At 30.0% G+C, this 15,346-nt stretch overlaps 1 protein-coding gene and 2 long non-coding RNA genes across 4 annotated transcripts; 1 reads left to right on the plus strand and 2 right to left on the minus strand.

Annotated features, from left to right (window-relative positions):
• The first annotated feature begins 1,169 nt into the window (after positions 1-1,169).
• Positions 1,170-13,207, plus strand: LOC105830273 (major facilitator-type transporter hxnZ). The gene is made up of 8 exons (XM_036286796.1): positions 1,170-5,356; positions 9,367-9,528; positions 9,601-9,763; positions 10,377-10,498; positions 10,578-10,816; positions 11,249-11,475; positions 12,054-12,271; positions 12,996-13,207. The coding sequence occupies exons 1-8, from the start codon at positions 4,180-4,182 to the stop codon at positions 13,157-13,159; spliced, it is 2,472 nt and encodes an 823-aa protein (XP_036142689.1). The 5' UTR covers positions 1,170-4,179; the 3' UTR covers positions 13,160-13,207.
• On the minus strand, positions 10,747-12,091 carry LOC118645533. Of its 2 annotated transcripts, XR_004963241.1 has the most exons (4): positions 11,954-12,091; positions 11,428-11,568; positions 11,236-11,257; positions 10,793-10,883 (listed from the first exon to the last, which is right to left on the minus strand). It is a non-coding gene; the product is annotated as an uncharacterized LOC118645533 (long non-coding RNA). The 2 variants fall into 2 exon arrangements; XR_004963242.1 differs by lacking the exon at positions 11,236-11,257 and having other exon boundaries at positions 10,747-10,883.
• Positions 13,094-15,274, minus strand: LOC118645534. Its single transcript, XR_004963243.1, has 3 exons — positions 15,072-15,274; positions 13,773-13,916; positions 13,094-13,207 (listed from the first exon to the last, which is right to left on the minus strand). It is a non-coding gene; the product is annotated as an uncharacterized LOC118645534 (long non-coding RNA).
• Positions 15,275-15,346: the final 72 nt, after the last annotated feature.

Here is a 15,346-nt window from a genome sequence, read left to right on the forward strand (position 1 = left end):
AGAGAGAAAAAATTAGAAATAGTTAAGAAAAGAAAAAGAAGAGTAAAATAAAGTAAGTCATTTACACATGTAAATAAATTGTAATTAATGTGTGGTAGAAAAAGTATTGTTGTTAAATTGAGAGAGAGAGAGAGAGAGAGAGAGAGAGAGAGAGAGAGAGAGAGAGAAAGAGAGAATTAACGGGAATTTAATTGACATGTTTGATAGAATTTTTTAAAGAGCAATAAGATTTAAAGTTTTTATAATAGTCGCTGTAGATTCGAAGCTATCATCTCTTTTGAGTTATTTGGCTTTACAGTTTATTAAAAAATTATGAGAATAAAAATAAAATTAAAATAATTAAAGCTTTACATTATAGTAATAAATATTATTTATAGTATATTTTACGTTTTAGTCCACATATTATTAATAAATCACGGTAGATTTCTCATTTTAAGTGTTGAAAAATTTTAATATTAAAAATGTTGTACAATATACGTGTAATATTATGTATTTATTGATATTATAAAATTTATTTGACAATATAATTTATTCTTATTAACAAAATATTTTATTGTTTATAAAAAAAAGTATTTTTACACGAATTTTATAATATTACCAATTGATACACATAATACGTACTATATAATAATTTAAATATTAAAAATTGTTAACAGTTTTAATGAGAAATGCATTATGATTCACTGATAATCTAAGCAGCAATAATGAATATATGAATATATTAATTTTAATAATATGCACACTAAGAAAAAAAATGCTGGATTCAAATAAATATTTCTTTGAATAGTACTAAGAACATTTTTTATAGAAAATCAATAATATTTATTTAAAACAAGTAATACTTTATATAATTTGGAAAATATTACTTGTTTGAAATCAATATTATTAATTTTCTATAAAATAATGTTCTTAGTACTATTAAAAAAAATATTTATTTGAATCCAGTATTTTTTTTCTCAGTGCATGATTCGAAGTAAGTAGGTTAGATTCAGAGAATTCGGATGGTTTTACGAGGCTTTATTGAAGTCCTCTTTAGAACCTACAAGTGCACTGAGAAAAAGAATTGCTAGATACAAATACATATTTCTTTGAATGGTGCTAATAACATATTTTATAGAAAATCAATAATATTTATTTCAAACAAGTAATATTTTCTAAATTATAGAAAACTAATACTTGTTTTAAATAAATCTTATTGATTTTCTATAAAATATGTTATTAGCACTATTCAAAGAAATATTTATTTAAATCTAGTATTTTTTTTCTCAGTGTGGCATTTTGTGCGTTTCCTGCCATTTAGAGGTGCTAAATAGAATTAAAGTTTACATATAAATTTAAACCTATATTGATTCTCCAGAATTTAGAGATGTGAGAAAATTCAGCCCAAAAGTAGATCTAAAAATTTCGACTCAGGTTCCGTTATATAAACCTGCATTTTTTGTGTTTTGTTACAAATATTATTTTATGAAAAAGTCCTCAAAATTTTGTCGAAATTTCATCAAAGTTTTATCGAAAAGTCGTCAAAATTTTATCGACAAGTCATCGAAATATAATCGACATCATCAAAATTTTATCGAAAAGTTGTCAAAATTTTATCGACAGGCCATCAAATTTTGATCGAAAGTTAATAAAATTTGATCGAAAAGTCATCGATAATCATCGAAAAAGTCATCGGAACCGTGACCATAATCCAATTGAAATCGATGAGTATTTCAATTAGTTTTCGATGAACAATTTCGACGTCAAATCAACGTCGAATTGATGATTCATTTCTCACTAGAAATGTCCAGTAATGTATGTTTTTAAAACATTTGTATTACGTTCATAAGACATTTAGACAAAATAAAAACCGAAATCGGATGTCTATTAGATGTTGTGTGCTGTCTGAGAAAAAATTTTAAATATCAAAAATGCTATTTTTGCATATTAAATTTTAATTATTTTGAAAATTTGACGTGCTGGAACAATGTTAAAATAACCTATTTCTCCGTCGTTTGTTGGAATATGTTAGAGTTGACGAAGTCAAAACGTTCATTCTTGTTCCTCATAATGTTAAGTTGTTTTAGGTCAATCTTAAGATCATTGAACCTTCTTAATTACAGGTTGAAATGCAATATGATGCTATGTAAACGCACGGCGAACGATGTTGCAATTGTTTAAATATTCGCATCTCAACGGGATTCTAGAATCCCACCTTTTTAAAATTACTTTTTTAATTATTTTGGGCACTAAAATCTGAATTCTTTTTCTGTTTAGAATATTATCTCATCAATATCTTTATTAACACTTTATTAAAGTGCATTTTCATAATTTATTTATAAAATTGTTTATGTTATTAATTAATTAACCAAAAAATTCCTTTTCTACAGGAAAAATTTATGTCGGAACAAACATTACGTAATATTAATGTGATAATTGTAATCTAGGGATTTTTGAAGTTGTTGATTACAAATCTGACATCAAATTTTAAAATTAAAAATGGTGGATCTAACATGGCGGACCAAAATATTTTAATTTAATTTATTTGAGTAAATATAGGAGTTTTTAGAGTTGTCGATTACAAATCTGACATTAAAATGTTAAAATTTTTAATGACGAATTCAACATGGCGAATAAAATAAGAGAAATTACGGATTTGATTTTAGCACCAAATTTGCAAAAAGAAGCATGCAATTTTCTTTGAGTTTTGCAAGTTTCACACAATGTTCGCGGAATTATTTCCAAATAAAAAATTTACTCTAAAATCACATAATTTTATTTATTACGGCACTATTTTCCAATTTTCTGGATCTATTTGTAATTTAAGCACTATTCGATTTGAGGTAAAGCATAAAAAAAAAAAAAAAGACTAATGCTACAACATCCAGAAAAAATATTACTCTAAAGTAAAAATACTTTATACATTGAAAAACAAACTAAGTTTTTGCTACAGATTAAAGACTCAAAAAGACTTAGGGCCGTATTCTGAACTCACATTTATCAATAATTGCACCTCTAAATGTGCCAATCACAATAAGATGTCACATTTAGAGGTAAATTTAGCGATAAATGTAAGCTCAGAATACGGACCTTAGACTTCAATAATATAATTTATATGGTAATAGTAAATATATTGAACATGTTTCTCTTTGCCATAATTATACATTATTTAAATTTATTTTATCGTCTAATTTCAATAATGTTTGTTTAATAATAAAATGTATCGAAATCCAAGGTCAGACTTAAAGACAGATATTGTAATTGGCTGTAATTATAATGACTTATCACCCGTTTTTTTGTTTGATCAAATATATTCTGCAAAATGAAAAATTATGTAATTCATCAAGTTTTATCAACATCAAACTTTGATACACACCTCCATGCGTATATTGTGCAAAAATCTGTATAAAATAAATGTATAATTATTGGGGATTTACTTTCTCATTTTCCAGTTATACTTATTTTTCTAGAAAAATGTTTTGCACAACATAAATTGTATGCAACGTTAAGACATGCATCGTGAACTTTTTTAAAAACCTGTTATAAACAATTAAAAACTTTACGTACATAATATAATTCGTATGCTTAAAAAGAGATACTTGTTCTTCTTACAAATATTTATTAGGTGTTAATACTTAAATATTTGATTTTGTTTTTCCATGTATTAAGTTAGATATTTAAGATTAAACTTGCTGTTCCAGGTTATGTTAGAAAACTTCTTATTTTTCAATAAAAAGTAGACGATACCCAAACAGCACAATATGCAAAGTTATCATTGATACTTTACTCGGGGCATAATAGGTATTAAAAATGTCTTTTAGACATCTTGTTTTGGCTATAAAAATATTATTGAAAGTCATATTTGGAACATCTTCTTTCTGCATATCGAAGATAAAACTATTTTTTGCCTCCTTCCCCCTTCCAGTAAACATAAATCTAAGCAGTGTCCTTGGAGACAATTGCAATGTGTGGTAATTTCTCTCTACCTTTTCGCTGATATGCGCTACCCCCTCTCTTTGCCCATATCTATGTAACAGAAATCTAAACAACGTGCAAAACTGCTGGGAGATAGGAATTGCTCTATATAAGTAAGTTACGTGTAATAATTCGTCTTGGCAGTATCGCTAGTGCTCTTTAGTCAATCGCATTTTAAGAAACATTTACTAAGAAATTGTTGAAAAAGATTTTCAAGCCTTTGCTATGGAATATTGGACGATATTGTTATCAATAATATTCAGTGTGTTCAGCATTTATTATCTTTTTATAAACTTTAATGTATTTAAAAGACATAATATTATACATATACCATCTGTTCCAATATTTGGCTCCATGATACCGATCGTATTTCGTCAAGAATCACTCGATGATTTCTTCATGAAAATATACAATTTCAATCCGGATGCAAAGTATATTGGATTCCACGTTTTAACGGTTCCAACCTTTTTACTTCGTGATCTGAAACTCGTTAAGTCCATCCTAATTAAAAATTTCAAGGCATTTCCAGATCGTGGTAATTTCTCTGAGTTTAAAGATCCTTTATTTGAAAAAAATTTGTTTTCTCTTCATGGAGAAGAGTGGCGAAATGTGAGAACTTTGTTGAGCCCATCTTTCACGCCCAGTAAAATAAAAATGATGTTCACGTTAATGTCGGAATGTGCTGAAGATTTTGTTAAATTTCTGTTGACATTGCCTAAGGATAAAGGTGAGACGGACATGAAAGATGCCTTTTCTAAATATACGATTGACGTCATCGCCACATGTACTTTTGGAATTAAAATTGACTCTACAAGAGATCCAACGAATAAGTTTTACGTTTATGGCAAGGAATCGACTAACTTCTTGAGGGGTCGCTCCTTAAAGTTTGTTTTCCTTCAATCTTTCCCAAATCTCGGACGATTTCTCAATATAAAACTCATAAATGATTGTATAACAAAATTCTTTAAAAACATTGTAAAAACTATAATCGCTACTCGTGATGCGGAGCACATCACACGCCCGGATATGCTGCAGTTAATGATGGACATCAAAGGCAAGGAAGGCTGTAGAGAATTGAACATCGACGATATGGCTGCGCAAGTGTTCGCTTTTTTCTTCAATAGCTTCGAAGGCATCTCAAAAGCAATGTCCTTTGCAGCTCACGAGATCGCCGCTAACCCAGAAGTTCAAACTAAATTGCAGCAAGAGATCGATAAAGTTTTGGAGAAATCAAACGGAAAAGTGTCTTACGAATCTATTAATCGACTCAAGTATTTAGATGCGGTGATTAGTGAGACCCTCAGATTATATCCATCAGTCCCTTTTATAGAAAGGGTATGTGACGAATCTTATGAATTGCCACCTGTATTGCCAGGCGAAAAACCATTTGTCATGAAAAAGGGTATGAGTCTTTTGATTCCGATTTACGCGATACATCGTGATAAAAAATACTATGATAATCCGGAGAGATTTGATCCAGAAAGATTTTTAAACAACAAAATGCGTCACAATTGCTCATATTACATGCCATTCGGAATAGGACCAAGAATGTGTATAGCTAACAGGTTCGTCTTGCTGGAATTCAAAGTCTTATTATTTCACTTATTAGCGCGATGTGAGCTGAAACTTTGTGCAAAAACTACGTCTCCAATAAAATTTAGCAAAAATCTGGTAATGTGGCCAGAGAATGGATTCTGGTTGAATATTCAGCATAGAAAAGATATGCGTCTTTTTAAAGTCCATATGAATGGAGTCTCAGCCAAATAAACAAAAAGTTGTTGCCACTATCTTATTATAACAATATTCATTAACATAGTAATGTTTTCAAGTGTGTAGTTTTTAATGTTGTATACAATATCATTATAAACATACTTTAACATAGATTTGGAGATTTCCTTAATGTTGAAATAACGTATGTAATGTCGTTGTAAATACATATTATTGCATTAATATTTTTTATGTCGTAATACTTTTTATAATATTAAATCAATAATAAAACAAAATTAATGTAACATTATATATATAAGTATTGTAATAATGCAATTAATTGTATGTTAATTAATTAATGCGTAATATTAATTGTTATTTTATTTATTTTTAATTATTTTATTTATTATTATATGTAACATGTTTTAGATAACAAATTTTTTAAATTGTTAGTTTAAAACAAGAAATATTATGTATATTTGTGGATAATTCTTTAAAATTAAATATATATATAGACATATAGACATATATTATATAATAAAAAATTATCATATTATTTTTTAAGTATTTTAAAACAATGTAATTAAATAATAATTTTAGAATATGTAAAACATTATATTATAACGTTCAAATAAAATTTAAAAAGCATTCTAACATGTTCTCGAAATATTTTAAAAATATTTGAACATAATATTAAATAATATTTTTAAAATGCTTATTAAACGTTATGTCATAACATTTAATAACATTTAAAAACAATTTAACAAATGTTTTTAAAATATTTTTAGAATATTTATAAAGTAATATTGTTAAATAAAATTCAAAAAATATTAAATTATAATGTTTACAAAATTGATATTTTTAAAATGTTAATCAAATATTTCTTGTTTACCGAGAGAAAACATTTTAAATTGTAATAATAACAAAGCTTATAATAAAAATTACTTTTAAAATAATCACAAAATTTCTTGCAGCAAAAAATATGATTTTTACTGCTGCATGTGCAATTATTGCAAAAGTTTTTTATCTAGACTGTAATATATGTATCGAAAGGAGGGGAGGGTAGATAAAGAACAAAGTAGATAAAATAACGAATTACTAATTTTTTTAAGCTGATAACGGATAACGAGCTGATTCTGAACTTATTGCAAGTTTTAGATAATAGTAAATTATTTGTTATAGCTTTTTATTTTATTTTATTTTTATTTTAGTTTATCCACAAGAGTGGATAATATAATATAAGAAATGTGAACACAATATGTATCTTTTTTGATGTTTATCTATAAAGAGAATGTTATGATTATAGTAAATATTTTTATTTTTTTTAATAAAATTGTTACGTCCTGGCGAAATTTTCGCCGTCCGTTACAGCGAGCGTGGCAGCGGCGCGTTTGCGCTTCGATGTACGTGGCGATCACGAGAAAGCGATGGCCCGTGATCGCGTCGCTCAAGCACGGCTATAAATTTGTTAATTAATTTGCTAATAATTAGAAAACTAATTATCAAATCATGGAATCACGCGAGGGAGGCGATCCTCCCTTAGAAAGTAAACCTCCGAACGGTAACCCACCCTAAACCAAGCTGAAATAATTGGCGCTAATTGGCTGATTAGTTGCGAGTGCTAATCAGCCAATTGCGAGTGCAAGCGCAAAGCTGCCGATGCACCAGCGCATGTGCGCTCATGCCGCCCAGCCGCGCGAAAGATAAAAAGGGCGCTCTGCCCTTCCTATACATATCCCGAATACATATCCCGAAATCCGTGTGGAAAAAAGGCAATTAGAGATGCGCGCGATTAAAAGATTCCGGCGGCAGACTCGCCGCGCGAGTCAAAAGAGGGAAAGATAAGATGGAAAACAATAGCAGAAAAGAAATAGTGTATATTGTATTGATTGCATGGATTGCGAAGCAAGGTACATAGAACAAACAAAACGCCACTTAGGCCGCATTATGCGGGGTCTGCAATGGCAGCAGGAGTAATAGAGTAGAAGTAAGAAGTAAGAAATATGAAATGAGATTCGCCCATTTCGTTTACTCCCGGTTTTTAATTGGTCAATTGTTACTTTTACTCCTTACTCCATTACTCCTGCTGCCATTGTAGACCCCGCATTAAAGAACATATTAATGATATAAAAAAGCATGAAAGTAATTTCTCGGTGGTTAGTAAGCACCGCGTCGAACACAACCACAACTTTAAATGGAAAACACCATTAATTCTGTATTCAGAAAAGAATCGGAAAAGAGATCGCCAAAATGTTTTTTTTATAAAAAAGAATCAGCACGCAATTAATCTGCAAAGAGATACAGAAAATTTGAGTGATATATACAACAGCATCATAAACTCAACATTGTATCGGTGTGATATACAGAATCATAACACTTTGTTTGTATTGTCGTCTCCAATGTTCAGTTCAAATTTAACTGCGATAGTGTACAGACATATCGTAACACTCGATGTAACATACAAATTGACGAAATGTACGGCGTTAAAAAACTGTCTATTTATAAGAATGTCCAAAACGAAGGAAACGAGTAAGTTCTTGCAGTTTAACTCTCATTCCCTATTGTTAAATTTCTTCTTAAACCTTTGGAAATGTATACATCCAATCATATATATTTTATAGCATATTAAAGGAATGAATTTGCTGGTACGAACTCACGAGCTTGCGATGTTTCTTAAAACTCTAATTTGAACCTTTCGGATTTTCGCACTTGATAAGGAACCTGAAGTAAGGTCGAAACGTTGTGCTGTTAGAAGAATAATAAATTAGCCAGTTTGTTGACTACTAAAGGAGTTTTAATTATTTTCAATCTTGACTGCAAGTGACTATAAGGATTATTTTGCTAATAATTCCGATAATTGCTAATAAGTGCTATTAATTCCGCAGCTTAGATAAATTTTAGAACATTTCAAAATTCGCACATATGACAAATTCAGATTTTCTGCACAGAAAAAAATGGATTTTTATTGTAAGTAAATTTTTTATTCCTCAATGCCATATACTTTTATATAAGCATGAAGTGCTATTATCAACTAGAAATATTTATTTACATCAATAACAAAATAGGTTTATGTAAAGTAGATTTCATTCTTAAGATGGTATTCTTTTTACTACCCGTCGCTACATGGCGTATTATCTCTTGAACAAAATGCACTTTCATATAAATAAAAAGGACTCGCCGAAAGCCGGGAAGAAAGTAAAATTTTGCCGTCCACATATAAAATTGATTAAAATATGTCAATCTATAAAAAGGATCGAGAAAAATGAGAAGGATAGAATTGTGAAAACTTTTATTTCAGAAAAATAATATGTTTAAATTAAATTAAGTTTATTTTGGATAAAGTTAACAAAAAGACTCATTGAAAGAAAAATTACAATTAATAAAAGCACATTTAGTATTAAACTAATGTGATTTTATTCTTTAATTAAAGCAAATTTTGTTTAAAAAAAAATTTTTTTTTTAATTCTGATTAAGAATAATTTATTCTAAATTGAATAATATTTATTCTTGGCGCTATTTTATAAAATATTCTTAAATCAAGGCATTTGCATTTTTTTAAGAATAAATTTTTTGTGTGTGGGTATTTCTGATAAGCGTTCCAATTGTTCAATAAAAATTTTGAAAGAAACATTACAAAACAAGTTTTTTGCGTTTGTATTATGTTTATTACAATCAGTGAAACTCATCGAAACCAATGTGCGTTAGGTTTTGGGAAGTTCCACTACACGCTGTTGACCATTTGCGGCCTGATTTACATGGACACAGCGATCGGGGTGACAATACTCTCGTTCGTACTTCCAGCGGCACAATGCGACCTCGAGATGGACTCCACTGCGAAAGGTTGGCTGGCCGCCTCTCCGATGCTAGGTCGGTACTTCTCTTTAGTATCCTTAATTTTCTTCGTTACAAAACATCGTTCAGATTGACAGACTTTTGCAGGTATGTTAATTGGATCGTATATATGGGGATGCCTGGCTGACACGAAGGGCAGAAAGATTGTGTTAATCACCACACTGCTGATGGACGGCATCGTGGGCATCTTGTCTTCGTTTGTACAATACTTTTGGGTGTTCATAATCTTCCGGTTCTTCAATGGCTTCGCGTAAGTACGACGGAATGGACTCCGATAAAATAAACCATTTCGATTTTCCATTAACAAAAGTGTTTGTCATCAGTTTATTCATTTTCGGCGACTTGTTCAATAAAATTAAATACTCTTGAGTCAAACTTTTAATCTTTGATAAGCTCTTGTAATTCGAAATTGTAAATCACAATATTTATAGCTCGCCGCATCATTTTCGCTAAGAAAAATTGACTTATGAAAAAATTGTCAATAATGTAAAAATAAAAAATTAATAAATGCAAAAATAAAACTTAATACAAAAATTATGATCGCGTGCATATTGAAAAATATATTAAAATAGTTTATGTATGTACATATGACGGCATAACTTATAACACGTAAAGTAATTTTATTATTATTATTATAAATTATAATAAATATAATAAATATTATAATAAATTATTATTATAATAAAATAAATAAATAGATAAAATTTTAATTAATATTAATTCATTTTTTATAACAATTCAATCCCAGCCAATATCAACTAAAATTATGTAACTGTTAATTATAATTTTTTTATTCAACAGTATATCAGTTATATGCCTTAGTTGAAGATATTAATGTTTATTTAATTAAATTTGTTACGCAGTATATCAGGTGCTCTGGGCACCTGTTTTCCGTATCTTGGCGAATTTCAGCCTACGAAATTCCGTGAACGTTATCTCTGCTGGATGGACATATTCTGGGTGATCGGAGTGATAGGTTTGCCGCGTAAGTAACTTTTGTTGTCCCCTGTGTGACTCACTCCCGAAAAGCCGGCCGGTCCAAATCAAAGTTTTTCTTTTTGCAGTGATCGCCTGGCTGATCATCCCCATGGACCTCACTATCGTGAGCGAGACGTTCTACTTTAAGTCTTGGAATCTCTTCGTCGCGCTCTGCGCTCTGCCGTCGCTCATGCTTGGTCTGTGGCTGTTCGCCTTCCCTGAGAGCCCGAAGTTCCTGCTGGAGTGCGGCGAAACCGACGCCGCCCTCGAGGTGTTCAAGTGGATTTACTCGCGGAACACCGGCGCCGATCCGGAAACCTATCCGGTAACATTACTTGAACTTCCTCGATACAAAAGTATCAATTGATTCTCTTTTATGCTGTGCTCTTTCTCTAAAAAAATTAATTACACGAAAGTTAATGTAATATTTTAGGATAAAGTTTATTTATTTCTTCAATTCAATTCTCAAAAATTCTATTTAATAAAAAAGTTTTTCGGGAGATTCATTGTGTAATTAAAAAAGTTAAGATTTTTGGACTAAATAAGGTCTACTTAATTTACTTTATTTTACCTTTTACCTCTAAAAGTTAAAAGGTAAAATGAATTAAATGAATCTTATTCAGCTGATGAATCGGATTTAGACGAAGCTTTTTAGTTATTTTCAACTATTTGAAAAACATTTCTAGTGTTCTAGAAGAAACTCAAGTTTCAAACATGTGTATTTTATGTGCCCTCTCCTTTTACCTCTTCCACGCAGGTGAAATGCCTACAAGAGAAGGCAAAGAATCAGGATAAAAACACCAGAGCGCTGAAGCTTCACAAGCGGAAGGATCTAAAGGTTCTATTCGTGGAAATACGTGATCTAACGAACGCGCTCTGCAAACCACCCTATTTGCGGAACACCGTGCTCGTCTGCGCCATTCATTTCGGACTCACCAGCAGCTATTACACTCTGATGATCTGGTTTCCGGAATTATTCACCAGGTGATTAATTAAGATGTCGTTAATCAACGTGCGCCATGCATCTTCTGTCTCTCTGATTTTTCTAAATGCTTAAGCCGGAAAAAGCTCCTTGATCTAAAATCATAATAACGTGTAATTGATTACATGTGCAAATAAATTTGGAAATATAGTCCACTAACAATACACGGAGAATTTTCTCTTAAAATTTACCCCCAAAATCTGGTAATTGTGATATAACGTGTGGGCTTAAGGAATTTTATTATTATACTTTTTAGTAAAATTTTACTAAAAGCATAGTAAATTTTACTATACTTTTAGTAAATTTCACTAAAAAGTATGGTAAAGTTCCTCGTGGTCATACAATATCCCACAATTACCAGATTTTAAGGGTAAATTTTAATGTATAGTACGCAAATCATTTTCAAGTTCTTTCCTTTATTTTTGGATTCACATTAGCTGCTAATAATTCCGCTTAAATTTCTCTCACTAGTTTTCTCACCTTCCAAATTTCTGTTAGCTTCATCTTCTTTGCTTCGTGCAATAAACCCTATGCGATTTAAATGCTAATCTATAATACTCGTTTGTATTGTGTTCGACAGATTCGAGCAATTCGAGCAAGTGAACCCGGGGGAGACCACGTCGATGTGCATAGTGTCCGCCCTGCCAGACAACACAACCTTTTTTTACCCTTACGGATGCGACAAGATAATCGCATCTTCTGTTTATCTGCACACCGTGTACATTGGCCTCGCGTGTATCCCCGGCTCAATCATCCTACCCCTTTTTGTGCACAAGTTGGGCGCAAAGTTCTTCTTGAGTAAGTGGCGATATACAATTTGGAATACTATAAAGAAACAAAAAGACAATAAAACTCTCTGTACAAATATCCAATTAAGTTTTATTTCTTATAACAAAATAAATTTATAATTCTTGGAGTTTAATTAGATTTATAAACATTATAAAAAAAACATTAGTATTAAATTAAAACTAACACTATTTAACAGTCTACTTGACAGTCATTGTTTTATGCATACACGGCATAAGTAACAAATTATAATCTTACTTGTATATAATTTTTTTTAATTTGATGATCTTAAATTTCAACAAAATATATTTGTAACAAAAGAAGTAAATTTTAATATTATTTATTATATTATATTTGTTAAATTTTAATATATCACAGTTAATATATATTACAGTTATCTAAGGAGCACAATATGATTGTTTTAACAACAATAGTATTTAAAAAATCCAATTCTTTATTTAAAGATATTGTTTTCTACCTCATTTTTTTCTTTCAACTAATGACATTATTATGGAATAATAAAAATATCTATTCCTTAATAAAACTGTGTACAAAATTCTTCATGTGAGCAAGTTACGTCCGTATAATCTTATTTCGATATTTAACATTTCAAAAACTCAGTTATTCTCTAACTAAGAATGTTTTTCTTTCTGTGTAGATTCAAAATTTGTAAATGTAAATAATTAAATTCCAATTAAATTTTAATGAAATTAAACGAGACGCTACGTGTCTTCAGTCGTGTCGCTGATGGTCTCCGGCGCGGTGTTGGTCGGCTTCTACTATGTGGTGAACTCAATGCAAAATCTGGTGCTCTCGTGCGTGTTCGAGGCCCTCACGTCCATCGGAATCTCTCTAGCCTACTGCGTGATCGTCGACATGTTTCCGACGAATCTCAGGTGAGCGAATTACAATTTGAATTTCTCAAGAACGTTTTGCTCTACACCATTTCTAAAAAGTTATCAAAATTTAAAAATGGTAGGTTTCTTATTCTATCTTTTTTTCAAGTTGAACTTTCTATAACAAATGAGAGATTAATATAATCGTTAACGCAATCTTATTTTTATTAATTCACACACGAAGCGCAGTAAGAAAACCAAACAGCATCAGAAAAAAGCAGACAATTCGTAACATTTCAGTGTCAAAAACATACTGCTTTAAAGAATAAATTTATAGGTATATGTTGTGTATTTTGAATTTTTTTTATCTTGATGTGTATAATGTTTTTAAAGAAGGAAGAAGATTAGGTAATAAATTAATGTATGTTTTTACCATCTCTCTTTTTTAACCATTCCTAATGTATATAATTATTTATTTACATGATTATTATTGCAATTATTATTATTTTCGAAAAGTAAAAAGCTAAATAGCGCGCGCGCAGCACCTGTGTTGTTCTAGTAAGTACAAAAAACGCGGTATTACATAAGAATCAAGAACAAACAAGAAATTAAATAACTTTTGAACTAATGGGGAAATTATGGTCAAATTTGACACATATGTAAACGTAATACATTACAGGGTAATGGCCGCAGCTCTATCACAGATGATGGGTCGTCTAGGTGGTTTGATCGGCAATCTGGTGTTCGGTTATCTGATTGATTTAGCCTGTGTGATCCCCATCATAATATTCGTCGCGTTTCTCTTTGGTGAGAGCATCTGACTAAATTTTTTAATTTGATTAAATTTCTTTACTCAAGTATACCATATATATATATATATATATATGTATATATATAAATATAACAATAAGTTAAATACATATAAGATACTTGAAATTTCAAATAAATTATTTAACATTTAAATTAAATTTAAATTAAATACTTAAACTGAAGAAATTTAATTAAATTGAAAGATTTTTACCGAGTTGATGAGTTTTTATCTCTGTAATAATAAATGTATAAGATATATATAACTGTTTATCCACACGAATACAGTAAAACTCTTTTAATTTTTAGCTTGCGGTTTCCTCTCGTTTCTATTGCCGAAGACTGGGAAGGACACGCTGGCTTAGCAAATCGAGTGATCTTTCTCGTGTTTTGCTCGGACGAGCCCAAGAATACGTACCACTGTTTTTTTTTTGCGGTGCATATTGTATTTATTAATAAATTTATTTTAAAAAAATGTATGTCTGTATATTCCTACCTTACTTCTGAAAAGCGTAATACTTTAAAAAAGTTTTTATACATACAAATTTTTTAATTTCTAAGATTTTTAGAATAAGCTTGCACTAAGAATAATTTTTATTTTTACTGATAAATAAAGCTATTGATATTTACATTTATAAATATCTTTGTATGTATACATGTATATATTTATTCAGCAATAATATAATGTAATAATTGCAATTTTGTCTCAATTTTTGAAAATGAAAAAATTTTGTTGAGAGGGGAGAGGAGGATTTCGAAAAACATAAAATTTTCCAAAAATTTGATTGCACAGTTTTAAAGTACATTAGAAACCATAAAAATTTTATTAAAAAATTTTTTTATATCTCCTATCGTTTCGACAATATTTGCTTAGAAAGATAAAAACCGATTTTTCTTCAAGAGGGTTTTTATCACTTCAACGGCTGTATGGGCACATATAAAAAAATACGTGTCTCTTATTTTGATCTAGAGTACAACATATTCTAAGCATATCAAAATTGGTGAGTGGCACTTGGGAAGTGTTAAGGCCATCACAATGCCAAGCAACAGGTAATAAGAACATGAAATAAAGAAAGAGAGAAAGAGAGAAGAAGATCCTTTCTCTCTTTCTCTCTTTCATTATTTCTGTTCCTATTGCCTGTTGCCTGGCATTGTGTTTAGGCCCTTACTTGTCAGTGAGCGCTCATATATGATCCTTGCCTTTGGTTCTTCCTCTCCACACCTGCAGCTCGCTGTCAAATCCTCAAATCTGTCGATACTGATGATTACATGTACATTTTAAATACGTAATAAGTAATATTTATTTATTATTAATTTATGTTTATTTATTTATGTTTAACTTTGATAATTTTTTTACTATCAGCAGTATTTGCAAAGCACATAACCATAGCAATATAATTAAACTCATACTGTGCATCTTAAAAAGAATTCATTATTGGTGACA

The sequence above is a fragment of the Monomorium pharaonis genome, chromosome 5 (genome assembly GCF_013373865.1).
Source record: "Monomorium pharaonis isolate MP-MQ-018 chromosome 5, ASM1337386v2, whole genome shotgun sequence".
Lineage (NCBI taxonomy): Eukaryota > Metazoa > Arthropoda > Insecta > Hymenoptera > Formicidae > Monomorium > Monomorium pharaonis.

Bases quoted from the DNA above. Each gene is read 5' to 3' on its own strand.
- LOC105830273 (XM_036286796.1), top strand. From the start codon at position 4,180: ATGGAATATTGGACGATATTGTTATCAATAATATTCAGTGTGTTCAGC. The intron at 5,357-9,366 runs GTATGAGTCTTT...AATGTGCGTTAG, and splicing joins ACCATTTGTCATGAAAAAGG to GTTTTGGGAAGTTCCACTAC. The intron at 9,764-10,376 runs GTAAGTACGACG...TTTGTTACGCAG, and splicing joins CGGTTCTTCAATGGCTTCGC to TATATCAGGTGCTCTGGGCA.